The 16,976-nt window shown below is 34.6% G+C and overlaps 1 protein-coding gene across 1 annotated transcript; it reads left to right on the top strand.

Moving 5' to 3' along the window:
• The first annotated feature begins 9,710 nt into the window (after nt 1-9,710).
• Nucleotides 9,711-12,733, top strand: l(2)efl (lethal (2) essential for life). The gene is made up of 3 exons (XM_089704574.1): nt 9,711-9,799; nt 11,646-11,876; nt 12,210-12,733. Exons 2-3 carry the CDS (start codon nt 11,646-11,648, stop codon nt 12,549-12,551), a joined length of 573 nt encoding a protein of 190 aa, XP_089560700.1. The 5' UTR covers nt 9,711-9,799; the 3' UTR covers nt 12,552-12,733.
• The last annotated feature ends 4,243 nt before the right edge of the window (nt 12,734-16,976 follow it).

Consider the following 16,976-nt stretch of genomic DNA (forward strand, 5'->3'; position numbering starts at 1 on the left):
TCGCTCGCGCGCGTCTTACAGCCCGGTTGTGATCTATGTCACTCCTATAAAATAATTGATTTACAGTTAAAAATAGTGATTTACTGGTGTTGAATGTTCATTATAAGTTTTAATACGGACCACAAAGAATAAAACATTTAACTTTTTAACTCAATAGTGTATAATTAATAATTATAAAATAAAAAACATTTACTAAACTCAAAGTGGTGTTCGTGTGTTAAAGCTCGATGTAGGTGATTTGAACATAAAAGTATTCACTATACCGACAATCATCGTTTCGCAACTAAGTCTCTCCCATCTGTTCGTATAATTCACCTATAAGCGTAAGCTCACAAATAGCGCTTATAGAGTAGTGCGGACTGCAAGTTCGGAGAACCCAAGTTCGATCCGCATCAAGCACAGAGAACATTTTTATTTTTATTTTTTTTATTTTTATTTTTTGTTTTATTCTGCCAATCATGATGCAATGTGGTGCATGTCTTCAAAGTATGAGAGAGAGTAAAAATAAAATTTTACGTTGCTCCAAATGTCTTGAAACTTTCCACGCTCTTTGTGTAGTTCAAAAAATGGAAGAATTTAACAAATTATCTGCCGAATTTAAATCTAATTGGATATGTACTGGGTGCAACGTCAAGCAAAAGAGGAGTGGGAATAATTCTGAAACTCCTATCCGATCGCCGCTTTCTACACCTACCACAAGCAACGTTACTCAGCGCGCGAAGCCTAGCTCCAACGCGAACCTTTTAGCATCTGCCTCATCGCCAGAATCCGCGAATATATCAACCGATGCTCTCAGGATTCTAATTCGTGAAGAACTTAAGTATGTTCTGCATAATTATATAGAAGAAAAAATAGGTTACCAATTAAGTGAGATCAGAAAGGATATAGAGGAGTTTAGAACCTCACTTTCATTCATAAATCAGCAGTATGAAGATATAAAGACGGAATATCAGACAAAATTTAACACATTAGAAAGTTTGGTTGCAGCTAATACCTCACTTCGCTCCTCTGTCCAAGATTTGAGTTCCCGTCTAAACCAATTTGACCAGCTTAGTCGGGCCAGCAATCTAGAAATTCAATGTGTTCCTGAATTTAAAAATGAAAATATTCCAAACATGATTTCGCAACTTGCTCGCACAGTCCAATATTCGTTAGATGATAATGATATCCATTACTGTGCCCGTATTGCTAAGATGCATAAGGAAAGCCAACGCCCTCGATCCATACTTGTTAAACTAAACAGTCCTCGTACGCGCGACAACTTTCTCCGCTCAATCATCAAATACAACAGGGAATCGAAAATAAAACTACAAAGCAGGGACCTTGGCATCGGCAACGACCAATCCTCACCGATATATGTAATGGAGCACCTTTCTCATGAAAATAAACTTCTTCATGCCGAAGCAAGAAAGAAGGCTAAGCAACTAGACTATAAGTACGTTTGGATTAAAGGTGGTAAGATTTTCATGAGAAAGGCCCCTAATTCAAACGCCATATTAGTTAAGGATATTCACGTTCTTAAAAATCTTAACGAATAAATGTTACATAAAAAAGTTCATATTAACCTGGCGTATTGTACAACCCAACCACTTTTCTTTTATTATTACCATTTTTACCATTTTTACCAATTGTTTCCTGTAATCTTGACAAATTGTTGCAAGATCTTACTTTTATTATTATGTAAAACTTCCATATTTATTTGTAATTGTTTATCCATAATAATCACATTCATTTGGTCTGCGTTTTCATTAATTATCTGTGAATCAATTATTTTTAGTGATAGAATTACCTGTGCTTGTGATGTAAATGAAATTGTCAGTCTTCTTACATATTTTATTGTTGAATATATATCTGTATTGATGGCGTTGATTTTGCATTTAATTATTTATTATCTTCAATCGATTACCCTACACACTACACAACTTATACAAAAAACTTTATCATGATTGACATGTCTCTGATTCGTGATATAGATGGTCCAGATTTATCAAGTTGCCACTATACTGACACACCCGAGGAATGCCAAAAACATATCACTAAAGCACACAATATTAAAATTGTTACTTTTAATATTCGCAGTTTACAACGTAATTTTAACAGCTTTTTAATAACCTTATCTCGTTTTAACATAGAATTTGATGTCATTATCCTTACGGAATGTTGGTTGAACGAAAATTCTGTAATTTATCCAATCGATGGGTACGTCTCGTATAATACTACAAAATATATTAACCAATCGTGTGGTGTAGTCCTATATATAAAAAGAACCCTGAATCACGAAGTTTCTGAACCAACACTACACGACGCGAATTGCCTTTTGGCCAAAGTGGACAACTTATTTAATCTCATCGGAATATACCGCTCACCTTCATTTAGAAACTGCACAAATTTTTTGCAATCCTTAGAAAGTCTTCTACAAAATATTAACTTGACTCCTTCTTGTACAATTCTGGCGGGTGATATAAATATTAATACGTTGATGTCTAATATAAACAACGACTGTAACGAATACCTTTGCTTAATCGCAGAGCAAGGACTAAGCCCAGCAATAAATATTCCCACCCGAGAAACAGCGTGTTTAGATCATATTATGGTGTCCGCCAATACTCGCGTGAACACTGTAGTTTGTAGGACTACTATAACTGATCATTACATCGTTATGGCTGGTATAAACACAACAAATAAACCCAATCGCTTAAGGGTTGACAAGTTTATGACCAAGTTGGATTTCCCTGCCATTGTTGAGGATGTTAAAAACACTGATTGGACTAACTTGCTAATGAATGAAGACGTTAATGCAGCAGTTGATGATTTTTCCAATATGCTGTCTAATATTATCACAAACAATTCACAACGCTTAAGACTAAATCGCTCTAAAAACATTCTGAAACCTTGGATGTCCCCTGGTCTCGTTAGATGTTCAATGGTAAGAGATATGCTACATCTAGAAGCTAAACGTAACCCTAATAGCGAAATAGCACAATTTACATTTAAACGCTACAGGAATTTTTATCATAATCTAATTAAGAGATTGCGAGATAGTTACAATGAGAAAATGCTCACAGAAAATCAAAATAACCCAAGTAAGCTTTGGAGTACTATAAAAGATATTGCATATTTACAGTCTCCTAAAGAGAACCCATCCATATCTGCTATTAAAGGTAATATCCAGGATTCTTTGAATTACTTCAATAATCACTTTTGCGCAATAGGTCAAAATTTGGCTAATGATATTCTAACCGGTATTGGAGAAACTCAGGAATCTCTTGCTTCCAACGTTTCCATTGAGAACTTTCCAGACTCATTCTTCATAGTACCTACGGACAAAACTGAAATCGAGAAAATAATCACTGATCTCAAAACAAACAGTGCAACGGGTATAGATGGTATTTCCAACCGCCTATTAAAATACATTAAGCCGTACATCTCAGCTCCTCTTGCTTATATTTGTAATTTAAGTATATCACATGGTTTATTTCCGGATAGGTGGAAGGTAGCTGCCGTATCTCCTATACATAAAAGCGGTGATAAAAAAGATTTAAATAATTATAGACCTATCTCTCTTCTCAGTGCAATCTCGAAAGTCTTAGAAAAAATTATGAATAGCAGAATGGTTGATTTCCTGGAAAAAAACAATATCTTATCAAATCGCCAATATGGATTTCGTGCAGGAAGATCTACCGTTGATGCCGTATCTGAACTTATTCATATTGTGTCCTCTTCCCTAGATAAGGGCTTGGCCTGTGTCGGAGTATTTTTGGATTTAGCCAAGGCTTTTGACACAGTGTCAATACCAATTCTTTTGAAGAAATTGGAGAGGTATGGCATTAGAGGTATAGCTTTGGAGTGGTTCAGAAGTTATCTTTCGAACAGAAAGCAATGTACCAAATATCGCGATACTTTTAGCTCTCTTTCACCAGTAATTTTCGGCGTGCCACAGGGGAGTATTTTAGGTCCTACCCTCTTCTTAGTATATCTTAATAATATCGCCAACGTTGGGTTGAGAAATGCTGATATTATCTGCTACGCGGATGATACAGCTATTATTTTTCAAGATACTTCTTGGGATAATGTCTTTGACGTAACAAAAGAGGGAATGTCAAAGATTGCTTACTGGTTAAACAACAATTTACTTACTCTCAATGCCGCTAAAACCAAATATCTTTGTTTTCACAAAACTGCAGCCTCACAACCTTCATCACTTCCGGATCTGTCTTTTCATTCGTGCAATATTTCTTCCTTGTCTCATCCAGTTCCTCCATGCCATTGTAATAACACAATCAGTAACGCGCATTCCATTAAATATCTGGGCGTAATATTGGATGATAAGTTAAACTTTGAAGGCCACATACATGCAACAACTGCAAGAGTTCGTAGACTAATATACCCCATGAAACACCTACGCTCCGTCGCTAAATACGAGTTACTCAGGAGAATATATATAGCTTTATGTGAACCTATAATTAGTTATTGTATCTGTGTTTGGGGTGGTTGTGGATCCTCCAAATTATTGGTACTGGAAAGAGCACAAAGAGCTGTGTTAAAGGTTATGCTGCATCTCCCTATCCGCTACCCAACTGACTTGCTTTACAAGGAGACTGGATTGTTGAGCGTCAGAAAATTATTTATTCTTAATGTAGCATTACTAACCCATAAAAATATTCTCTCTTCAAGTGATCACGCTAACTTACTCAGCAATAGAATTTATAAAATTCCTTTACCTCAGGTTACTACCTCCTTTGCCAAACGATTTAGTCAATTCCTACACCCGCTTATATATAACCGCGTCAACCAGGCATTGCATTCTATTAGGCAGAGTGGTGTTGCAAAGGCCAAGAAAATTATTAAAAAATGGCTACTCTCTTTGTCTTTTCAACAAACGGAAAATTTGATTAGGTCTTTAATCTAACGCTCTTACTCACAAGTTTTACCCCCAAGCATTTCTTATTCAGCACACATATAAAAAGTATCTATTTATTTATATTTTTTATTTTGATATTTATATATTTTTTGTTCATTTAAGTTTCATCTAATAGTATAAATCATAAAGAATAATATATCAATTGCAATTTATTCCTAAAACATTAATAAATCGACATTTCATTTACATCCATGTCTAGTTTTGTTTGTTTCTTTATATTTTGTATTGATGCTCACAATACAGGCCACGAGTCTAGTGTGGGCATCTTGGTTCAAATGATGTATAGAGTATACTACATATTTACTGTGCTAACAGCTTTATTGTAATAAGTTCAACGAGATTGTATGCTTGATTTCTGAATAAATATTTTTTACTTTTTTTTTTTTACTTTTTAATTGGATATTTTGGATCTCAACTCAAGCAAAAAACGAGGAAATACACAAAACACCAGTACACTCAACTCAGTTATTCGACTGATAATAAACCTGTCCACTTATTAGTTTTATTTCGCGCGTTATTAATAAAACGTAATACATAAGCAGCTGCGCGTTTAAGTCTATTATATTGTGAAAATCGAGAAAAAATAATTAAATTATAGACACAATGGTCGTTTCATTCAAATAAATGTCAATATTATACTCTTTGTTGTCAATTGTCATAACATGGCTTCTCAAAATGGCGCCTTAGCCGGAAACAAGTAGAAAAAAAAAAAAGTACAGGAAGTAATGCAGCGCCACAACTAGCCATTTTGAAACTAGGCTGTCAGGGCCCTGGATTACATGCCGGGAAACTGTATGATATATGTAATAGAGATTATCTTTCGACAAGTGATAAAGAATTGATTTAGGGTACTTATTTTGGAATTTTAGGTTTATTTACTATAATTAGGATAGCGATAGAAAGTGTTTTATTTAATATAGAATAAAATTAATGCAATGCTGGAATCGTTAATAGTAATATTTTATGTTTATGGATTGTTTACATATTTTAATTTTTATACTCAAACAACTCCGCACAAGTCACAATCAGTGAATCAGTCACAAATCACAATCCAAGTTCAAACTGTCAATGTCAAAATTTATTGGTTACAGATTCACAAAGAATTCACATGTGACAATATTACAGACTGATTAAAATATACCATTCTATGTATAACTTATGTATAATAATAAATTATGTGATTAATAATTTAAAGAATTATTAAAAAACTTGCTTACTTTTGAAATTGAGCAATAGTACCATAACTACGTTATTGCTCATTATTTTTTGATCAACAATGTTACTGAAATCTCTTTGGAGTATGACGTTCCTCGGGCGCGAACTTTTGAATATTATGCGTTATCAATCTGGTTATCAAGTCTTCTGCAAGATAAACTTTTACGCTAAACAAATGTTTACCATGAATACAGGGCTTCAAAATAGTTCATTAATTAATAAGGGTTAAAAAATAATTAGGAAGAAAAGTAAACAATAGTAATTATACCTACCAAGAGGAAAAAAAATATTTTTTTGATGAGAGCCCTGAAGCTAATTTAGCTGTTTTTTATTTGCTTTAAAAAAGCATCTCGATTACATTTGGTGGTAATACATGAAATTTCTTAAAATTTGGGTTGCTATTTTGGTGCTCAAAATATTTGACTTCTTCTTCTTCTCTTAATTAATGGCTCCACCCAATAAGCAGGGACTCTGCTAAAATGGACGACGGACGACGACATTGCCTAACTTCTACCTCCTCACAACCTCTACCCAAGTTTTACCTTCATCCTCAACTCCATTCGGAGGCAATGGGATAATAGGTAATATTATAATCCATCTGAAAACATAGGTACTTAATTTCTGTTGAATTATTAGGTAGGTATAGAATTTTCTTTGCACAAAACAGAAATATAACCATGATGTCTGATAGGAGTTTTATTTCCAGCGTAGGAAGGTAAAGGTGCTAGAAAATCTAGGAAAATTCACTTTTAACTATGATTAAGATACCTACATCAAGAATACACCAAAGTGGCTATTAAGTTCTTAAAAAGTAATATGACAATTATTAATAACAATATGACGATTCACTTTACACGATCATCATTCATCATCTACGTAGTTATGACGGTGTTTCTAGATGGTATGCCGTTTGACAATAGTTTTAAATTTAGCTGTTTATATCACGACGCCCACGCAAATTGAAGTAGGTACTTACATATTTATTCTTGCAAATCGCCCACTTTTTTGATTCAATTTCTTTATTTAATACTAGCAATGCCCTGCGGTTTCACCCGCATAGATAGCGATATCGTTACAGTGAAAAGTCTACTATAGGTCGGACTATAGGTTTAATTTTTAATCACATGAAAATCACCTTTACCCTTCCCGTCCCGCACTACGGCCTTACTTTTTTTTTGTTTTAGTGGGGAAATCTTTCATAGATACCCACGGTCTCCGGGGGAGGGGCCGTGGGTTATGTCAGATTCCTACCGACCAAAACCCCACTGTGTTCCGTCAAGACGCATATTGGTAGAATTCCTCCGTGACCCCCGCACTACGGCCTGCTCGAACAGTATACCTACTATTTTCTGTAGATTGACACTTTTAAAAATTCGTTATATCTTTTGAATGGAATATCCAATTCTTTTCATTTAAAAAGTATTTTGCTGGTATTGAAACAGTCTATAATAATACATCATTTAATGGGATAAGGATTAATATATGTGTATGGATAACATGGTTTGATTACTGTCGACACTTCTATTTACTTTGAAAACGTAAAAAAGTTGTTGTAGTAACATAACTACTGAAGATGGACATATGGTATCGCGGACTTTCTTGTACATATTGATCCATTCTATAATACCGTAGAACATTTTTGCACGCCTCATAAGCGAAGCGTTGAGGTGGGTACTACTGTCACTTCGCGCAAAACATCTGATTTTTCAAACTTAAAATGTCTTTATGTATCATACATTGCACTTGTAAGATAATACATACACACACATATTAAGAAAAAACACTATTTTTAACGTTCATGATATTTTTGATGTAATTTTTGTTATTTAAACTAGTTAAAAAACAGTTTAAAAAAGTTCTGTCTTGGACGTCCGTGTGTCTGTATGTGCGGATCCTTTTTCTTGTTAACACGATAGCGACCGAAATACTTTACTAATCGAGTCTTTTTTTTTCTCTTACGCTTGAGTATGCTCAGGAATAGAACCCTTTCATTTTTCAGGGTCTGATTCGATGTGGTTTAATTGTTATTAAATAAACAAAAATAATAATTAATAAATATTTATTAAAAAAAAATTATGAGGCGTGCACTTTTGGATTTTCCAAATTATTTTGTTCTATCTTCAATAGATTCCGCAGCGCACGCGATGACAGAAGTTTTATTGAGGATTTTTTTACACCTTGGGTTACATTATTGCATTTTTGGTAAGGATCTCTAATTTTTTTGAAAATGCAATATAGCCTATGTTGCTCAGTAAAGATGCAGCTTTCTAATGGTGAAAGAATTTTTGAAATCGGTCCAGTAGTTTATGCGTGAAAACCATACATACATACATACATACTTACAAACTTTTCCTCTTTATAATATTAGTATAGACAAACTCTTTACTGTACATGGTGACCACACTTTTCGAATATCTGGAGAATTGTAAGTGGCAAACGGTGGATGTGTAGGAGCAAAAAGCGTTATGTGAAGATTTATTTTGGTTTAATGCATACATTTAATGCAATACTTAAAAAAAAACAAAACATTTATACGTAGTAAGTGTTATTTTTTTATTAAAAAAATAATGTTTGATCTTAAACGTACCTACTTACTTTTTTTTACGAAGAAGCTACATATGCATTATGGACATGTTCAAATTTCAATATGATTTCTTGAAGTACGTACAATACAGGGTGTCCCAAAAAGTAGTGATAAACGGAAGCTGGGAGGTAGAGGACCTAGAGGGCTATCCGAATCACCCCCGGACATTAAGTTCCATTTAAATCTATTTAGTGACAATCGTAGATATTTCAAATTCACACATGATCATTAGTTATTACCTAATTTTCAAAGCTCTATATTCTATATATCTCTATATAAATTGCATCGTTTTACGATCTGTTACAATTCAGAGAATACTATTAGATAACATTGCATTTTTAGGGTCCCGTAGTCCGACAAGGGACCTTGGGCCTATAAACTTCAAATCACTCACGTAAATAAAGTGGCGCGGAAACTCGTAATTTAATTTGTTTTGGGTAAAAATACCTATAGACTTTTTATTCAACAGCAGCAAACAGCGCAGTTAAATATAAATATCGGGATTTTAACTTTCTGTTTCTAGCAAGTCTAAAATTTAAGACCCTGATCATCAGATCGTACAATAATGGATTGAACTCAAACTCAAACATTTATTTATTCAATTAGACTTCTACTAGAAGCACTTTTGAATCGTCATTACATATTTTTCAAATTTACCTCCGATTCGGAATTAGCAGTAGGACCTATCTATGGAGAAGAACCGGCAAGAAACTTCATAGTTGATCTTTTAAATCATGTCAGTATTAACATGTATTAAGTACCTACAATTTAATTCTACAAAATATGTAACAGCATATATTATATTATCATAATTTTCCAAAGAACTGTCCTGTGGTTTTTACGCGACAACCCTCCATGGGTTTTCATCTTCCATATATTCTTTAATACTGCAATAGTATTGTCCGTTAAAACCCAAACGTGTGGACACCTACCTACCGCCAAGTTCAAGGTGCTTTCCCACTGAATCACTCAGTGTGGGCAGCTGAAAATATCTATTTAAATCTGTACTGAAACGCGGTAGCATTAGTCTTAACGAGCACGACGCAGCGCGCGCCTGCAACGAAACAAAACTTTTAAAGGTAAATAACTTTTTGTTTATTTATTTTTACGTACTAGAACTAATTTGTTTTAAGACTAGAATGACTAGATTTTTTTACGTTAGCTTTGGAAAAAAGACTGCATGCTTTTATGCAATATTACTTGATAGTTTGGTGTTTGGAGCTTTCACTGAAAGAAAATACGAAAAACGTTTTTCATTAGAAAGAGAAAATTTGTACATGGTGTTTTTGCCTAGTATTTAAATATCTACATAATTAACTAACTTCTTCGTTTGTACAATTTTTGTCTCTAATAAGGTGTTAAAATAAAAGACTATGGCAATGTAGGTAATTATTTAATTACCTGTATAAAACAAATGCGCGAAAAATCGTAAAAAGTGCAGTTACAAGAATTTTTTTATCTCTAATAGAATCAAATATAAATAGATAGATTTTGCACACGTTTAATAAAATTGAAATTTGTTGCATAACAGGTAATTCAATAAGATGCATGCAATGCCACGTTTTATTGCAACGAAAATAGCGTCATGATACAATGTCCTCAAATAGACGCACTAAATATATTCACAAAACTAAGATAATAATCATCGCATACCTCCCATAGCGTGAGATTTCTCTTGCATCAGATCTAAAAGCGTTTTCAGGTGAATCACCAATGGAAATGTTCCAGTTTTCGATAGTTATTAGAACTATGTACTACGTTTTAAATGAGGCGTAGTTGCTGATTTATAGGGGGCTTCATTGCTTTGTTTTCCACCTTTGAGCAATCATAATATTATATTAGATTATTTTATAAGAGTTAAAATTTCAAACACATAGGTATATTTGACTTTTCATATCATTAGAGATTTCAGAATTTTTAAATATTTCATCGAATCGAGATCTGTGTGGCTATATAAAGCGCGTCACACACGGTGAAGATACTATAATATTTTATCTTAAGATACGGTAATATTTTATATTATAGTATCTTAAGGTATCCGGTATCAGCGTTCTGACCATCATTTTTCATTTTGTCATTGCGTACTAAGACCCCTGTAGAACCGCCATCCTGTTACAACTGACCCGAAATTTTGTGGGTCATTTGTAACAGGATGGCGGTTCTACAGGGGTCTTAGTACGCAATGACAAAATGAAAAATGATGGTCAGAACGCTGATACCGGATACCTTAAGATACTATAATATAAAATATTACCGTATCTTAAGATAAAATATTATAGTATCTTCACCGTGTGTGACGCGCTTAATACATAGGTATCTAACTTTATTTCTTTGAAGTGATTTAAAATAAAGGTTTCAGCCTGAAAATTAAATGGCTCCTTGCCCCTAAAGAAAATCGATCAGTCAAATTGATGTGAAATGTATTTGCCGGCTGCCCTATAGATATCTACCAAACTATACAACGCGGGACACCACACCTTACAATTCAGTCGTAATGTCCAAAAATAATTTTACTGCCATCAGTAGGTATTCTTGAAGAGACTTTAAATACATATGTAAACAATGCAATAAAACATAGGCAACATAGCGTACCTACTACCTACATACACATAGATTTATTATTTTACACGAAGATGTGAAATAATGTGCTCGTAAATTTATATATTAAAAGCAAACAATATTGTCTTCTTACATAAAATGACGCTTTATATCTTATAAATTATTGCCTATACCTAATCCGTACCTAATGTTGAGAGTTAATTTTATTTGTGGATAGAACTAAACTATACCTAGGCACTGAACAGATTTGCATGATAACAAAAATCATATGCTGAAAGTAATATACGAAGTTCTTTTTCTTCTTACTTCATCATAGACATTATAATCATCTATAATATACTAATTATACCATACAAATGTTTCCAGATGTCCATAGTTCCAATGCTCTTCCGCGACTGGTGGGATGACTGGGAGCGCCCCTCCCGGCTGCTCGACCAGCACTTCGGCATGGGCCTGAGGAAGGACGACCTCCTCTCCTCCCTGACCACACTCCCCTCTAGCTCCCTCTTCAGAAACTCCTACTTTAGGCCGTGGAGAACCAACTTGGCTAGGCAGGAGTCGTCTAGTACTATCAACCTGACCAAGGAAAAATTTGAGGTAATTCTTTTTGTAACGATTTTCAAAGAATATACAATACATATTTGGATTTCATATTTAAACAAAAAATACATAATAAATATGATATCTAATTAATTAAATGAAGTCATGCGAATAGTTTAATGATAATAATTAATAATAAATCGGCAAAATAATATCATAAAGTATTTTTAGCATTCACATTTCACACGCAAAACTTGTTTATACGAGATCTTAGCTCTTCTATTCCGTAGTCCAATAGAATTCGGATCTTCGTCGTTCATAATCAAGTAACAAGAATATCCAAGTGTAATTGGTACATTAAAATTTAAAATGTGAAATTCTCAATTCCAGGTTATCCTTGACGTGCAACAGTTCACCCCCGAAGAGATCACAGTGAAAGCGTCCAACAACTGCATTTTAGTAGAAGGCAAACACGAAGAGAAACAAGACGAGCACGGCTTCATTTCCCGCCAATTCACTCGTCGCTACATCCTTCCCTCTGGCTACGATGTTGCTGACGTCATCAGTTCCCTGTCATCTGACGGAGTACTCACAATCACAGCTCCCAAACGCCCCCCACCCAACGCAGGAGAGAGGGTCATTCCCATCATGAAGACAGGCCCTGCCAAGCAGCCAGAAGCCCCCAAGACCGAATCTCGGGAACAAAATGTACCCATCATCACATCTCCTTAACGTGCTAAGACGCTCGATAGATAACCGCTTACAAGCAAACGACCGAAACGTGAATAGCATTTATTTTTTATCCGCTGTTGGCCAACAACGGACGATTCGAAATTTACGAATTAGAAATGTAAAAGGAATGCAAAACATCACTGTAATTTTATTAAAAATGTACATTAAACGATAATTTAATATTTTATTCTTTTTATTTAGACACAGTAAATTAACAGTGTGCCAGTAAACATTGCTACGATTATTTGATTATGTTATCTATTCGAAACATAAATTCCTCGGATAGTTAATGCACAGAAATATATTGTGCCTTATAGTGCCTTACCGTTTACATTTTCATTTGGGACCAATAATTAATATGTATTGTTAATACGTGTTTTTATCCTAAATTCCAAAAAATAAAAAAAAAAACAAATATATGAGCGATATATTCACGGTTTGGATAAGATTTGCAAGGATCTAGCAATAATGCTTCACGCATGCACCACTCACCACCGCCTGTTACCGGAGAATCTCGTAAATTCGCTTGGTCCATTCATTCGCGCCTTATATAAGGAACCGTCCACATTACCAAGAAATACTTAAGCACACTTGCATGCCCTGAGTAAACCGCGACCGTACATTAATGTTTAGCAAATGCAAAATGCCGCAAAAAGCAATAAGGGAACGCGTCCCACACGAGCGAACAACAAATAATGAATAATAATTCCTCGACTAGTTAATGCGTCGGAGGACACTGCGGTTCTAGAAACATGTGTTAATGTAAAAATGTCAGGCTTTCCGTAATTTAAGCTAATCTGTACCGGGCCCAGCGCAATAAAGAAGTGTCCGACTAATTTAATTTTCTCGCTGAGTCTTGCAGTTCAATAATATTGTTAATTTATCAACGTCCTCGAGGGGGTGGAATTCAGAATGCCGATGCCCTTTGCTGTTTGTTGATTGTTTTCCCATTCAAGTACAGTCACAGTAGGTACAGTAGGTACAGTCAGTAGGTAGTACTAGGTACACACGTTGATTTGTAGATTTTAAAATTTATCAACGGTTTTTAGACAAAAAGTAGACAAATAGCTAACAATAAATAAAAGGGCTTTCATTATTATCGTACCTAATGGCAAAAGCTGCATTGGTTACTTAGGTACTAATATTTCTTCGATTTTAGTTCAGTGCTCTTTTGATAAATTTGTATTTTAACTGCTACTAGTGCCATCTCCCGGAAAAGCATGAAAACATATAGGTATATTAAGAAGAGCTGGAACGTCAACACATTTACACATTGCACATGTTAGGCCGGGAGATACTGACACAAAATTTCGGGTCATTTGTAACAGGATGGCGGTCTAGAGGGGCCTTAGTACGCAATGACAAAAAGAAAAATGATGGTCAGAACGCTGGTACCGGCGGACTAGTCGCGTGGGCGTTAGTCACACTCGTCGGATAAATAGCGAAAGTCCAACGATTTGTAACACAAAAATTTTAGAATTTACCGATAGCCCTTTAAAAAGATGTAGGCGGTAGTGTCATGCCATACTTTGACGATGTGACTTACAGTCCGCCATACCGACGTGAATGCGTTGATTTAAAAAAAACAATTCAACCATTTGTACCGGGCTAACTTTTGCACAGGTAACCATCGTCGTGCAGCCATTTACTAAAATCGCCATGCCATACTTTTCGGACGATTCCAAATGGTCGCCATACCGCGGAAAATCTGCAAATTTTTGAATTTTAAAGTGAAACTTTTATTACATCGTCTCAAACTTTTTGGTCTGTGAAGCGCATGTCGCGTGTATCGCGGCTGCCGAGTAGGTATACCTACTCGGCAGCCGACCGACACGCGACATGCGCTACACAAAGCTGTGTTCGGAACCGTTCGAACAGTTTCACTTTTACCGTGGTTTCATAAAACCACACAACATTTTTTTTTTCTCGCCAAACGATTTGTACCACCCTACATTTTTTTTTCAACAACTCCTGAATGATTATAAATAGAAGTGTGATAATGCCATACCTGTGGGAGGTGACGAATGTGTATAAGATTTTTTTCTCATTGTAAGACTTTATTCGTAGTTTGAACGATTTGTAGCAGTATGGCACTAATTTTTCCCTCTATTAAAAGTATGGCAAATATAATAATGGTCACGTTGCATCATATACTTTCCAAAAATGCCGTACTGGTACAAATCGCCAATTCTTTTCATTTTTTTTACGTCTTGGCTTAAGTAAGTCTAACAATCATCCGCCCCATGTTTGTATTCTGCGATATTTTTTTCGTGGTAGAATTGTATACAAACAAACAGAATATAATGATCCCATACTGTAAAAAATTATTTTACTTATTGTACAGTCGTATTTTTGAAACGTGACGAATAAATTAATTTTTCAAGTATGGCAGCACTTTTTCCCCCTACTAGAAGTATGGCAAATATAATAATGGTCACATTTTATCAAATACTCTCCAAAAATCCAAATGCAATACTGGTACAAATTGTTGGGCGAAAAAAAAATTTTTTTTTTGCAGATTTTCGGCGGTATGGTGGCCATTTCCAAATAGCCACAATACCGCCGAAAAGTATGGCATGGCAATTTTCGTAAATGTCTGCACGATGATGATTACCTGTGCAAAAGTTAGCCTGGTACAAATGGTTGAATTGTTTTTTTTTAAATCAACGCATCGCGTCGGTATGAGGGGCTGTATGTTACACCGGAAAAGTATGGCATGACACTACCGCCTACATCTTTTTTATGGGCTATCGGTAAATTCTAAAATGTTTGTGTTACAAATCGTTTGACTTTCGCTATTTATCCGACGAGTTCGACTAACGCCCACGCGACTAGTCCGCCGGTACCAGCGTTCTGACCATCATTTTTCTTTTAGTCATTGCGTAATAAGACCTCTGTAGAACCGCCATTCTGTTACAAATGACCCGAAATTTTGTGTCAGTATCTCCCGGCCTATGTATGTGTCATATTTTGCAATTGTTTATAAAAACAGGGTGATGTAATTGGTGTAGTACGAATATCTAAAAATGAAGAATTTTGTGATACAGTAAATGGAAGAATTATAGACTATTTTACAGTATTTAATAAAATCATTTAATTTTTTGTTCATTTTCATTAGAAATGTCAATTTTTCTCACCAAGGTGGAAATTTGGATGATAAGGATCTTGTTAGAAAAATATAAATTTTGACTAAAATCGGCATTTTTTTTTTCAAAAATCAAATTACTAATTAATAATCAGAGTTATCACATTATTAAAAAAATAAGCCAAACTATACACCATTTTTACCTACTTGATGCAATCCTCAAAGATCATGGACTAAGTATTGCGCCTTCCACCATACCATCCAGAACTCAACCCAATAGAGTTACTAATAATTAAAGGGAAAGTAGCATCACAAAATGTGAACTTTAACTTGAAAACTGTGGAAGCATTATTTAGAAAGGAAGCAAATGCTATTAGTCTGGATATGTTTAGTGACGTTTGGAGAAAGACGCGAGAACATGAGGAAAAATATATTCAATTAGAACCAAAAGTAGATAATTAGGTACACTGACTCATTTATACTCCTCCTTTTCTAATGGGTTTCATCCTACTACTATTTTTTTTAGGTTTTTATCATTTTGGAAGGGATTGGCCCTGGTGTATGTTGGGAGTGAGCGCACACGTGTTATTTGTATTGTTTTTATGAACTGAAATTTAATTATTATTTGATAATTGAATAATTATTAATACTTTTATCCAATTGATTATTATTAGAATAAATAATTAACTTCATCAATTGATTTACTTTTAAATTATAATTTTACAGGTAAATTATGAGAGCTTTCATAATTATATTTGCATATATATATATCTACAACGCACCCATTTTACAATTCAAGTCTAAAATGAAACTAGAGTCGCATTTATTTTTGAACATACTGTAAGTGAAATTGCATAAGTGTGAGTACTGTGAACATGCCAGCTTTCCTTAATTGACCGATACCTACCGATCTATTTTAGATTTGTCACGACAGACATGAGTTTGAGTTGTCAAATAATGATCCAAACGTAAAATGTCAAATAGATCTTCATTATTACCTAGGTACTTCATAGTTCATATATTATGGTACCTACGATATGTATACCTCTCGAAAACGGACTACATACCTACCTAAAAATTAAGCACCTCAGCCATGTTTTGAAAAACTTCAGGCACCAAAGTTCCCTAAACTTTATTTGAAATTATAAAGTGTAGGTACCTAGGTGGCTAGGTACCTGCTGTAATAATACTTATAGCTGATAAGAAAAATAAGGTAACCTTATTGTTACAAGGATAAAAGGCGTTAATTGTTCTTATCACTATATTATTGCTAATTTATGTGGAAAATTCTTTTGCAATAATCTCACCGGCACGGAATCTTGGCCACTTACAAATTTGCC

The sequence above is a fragment of the Colias philodice genome, chromosome 16, assembly GCF_061535455.1.
Source record: "Colias philodice isolate Cphi_HAF_F1 chromosome 16, ilColPhil1 Martin Lab GWU primary, whole genome shotgun sequence".
Lineage (NCBI taxonomy): Eukaryota > Metazoa > Arthropoda > Insecta > Lepidoptera > Pieridae > Colias > Colias philodice.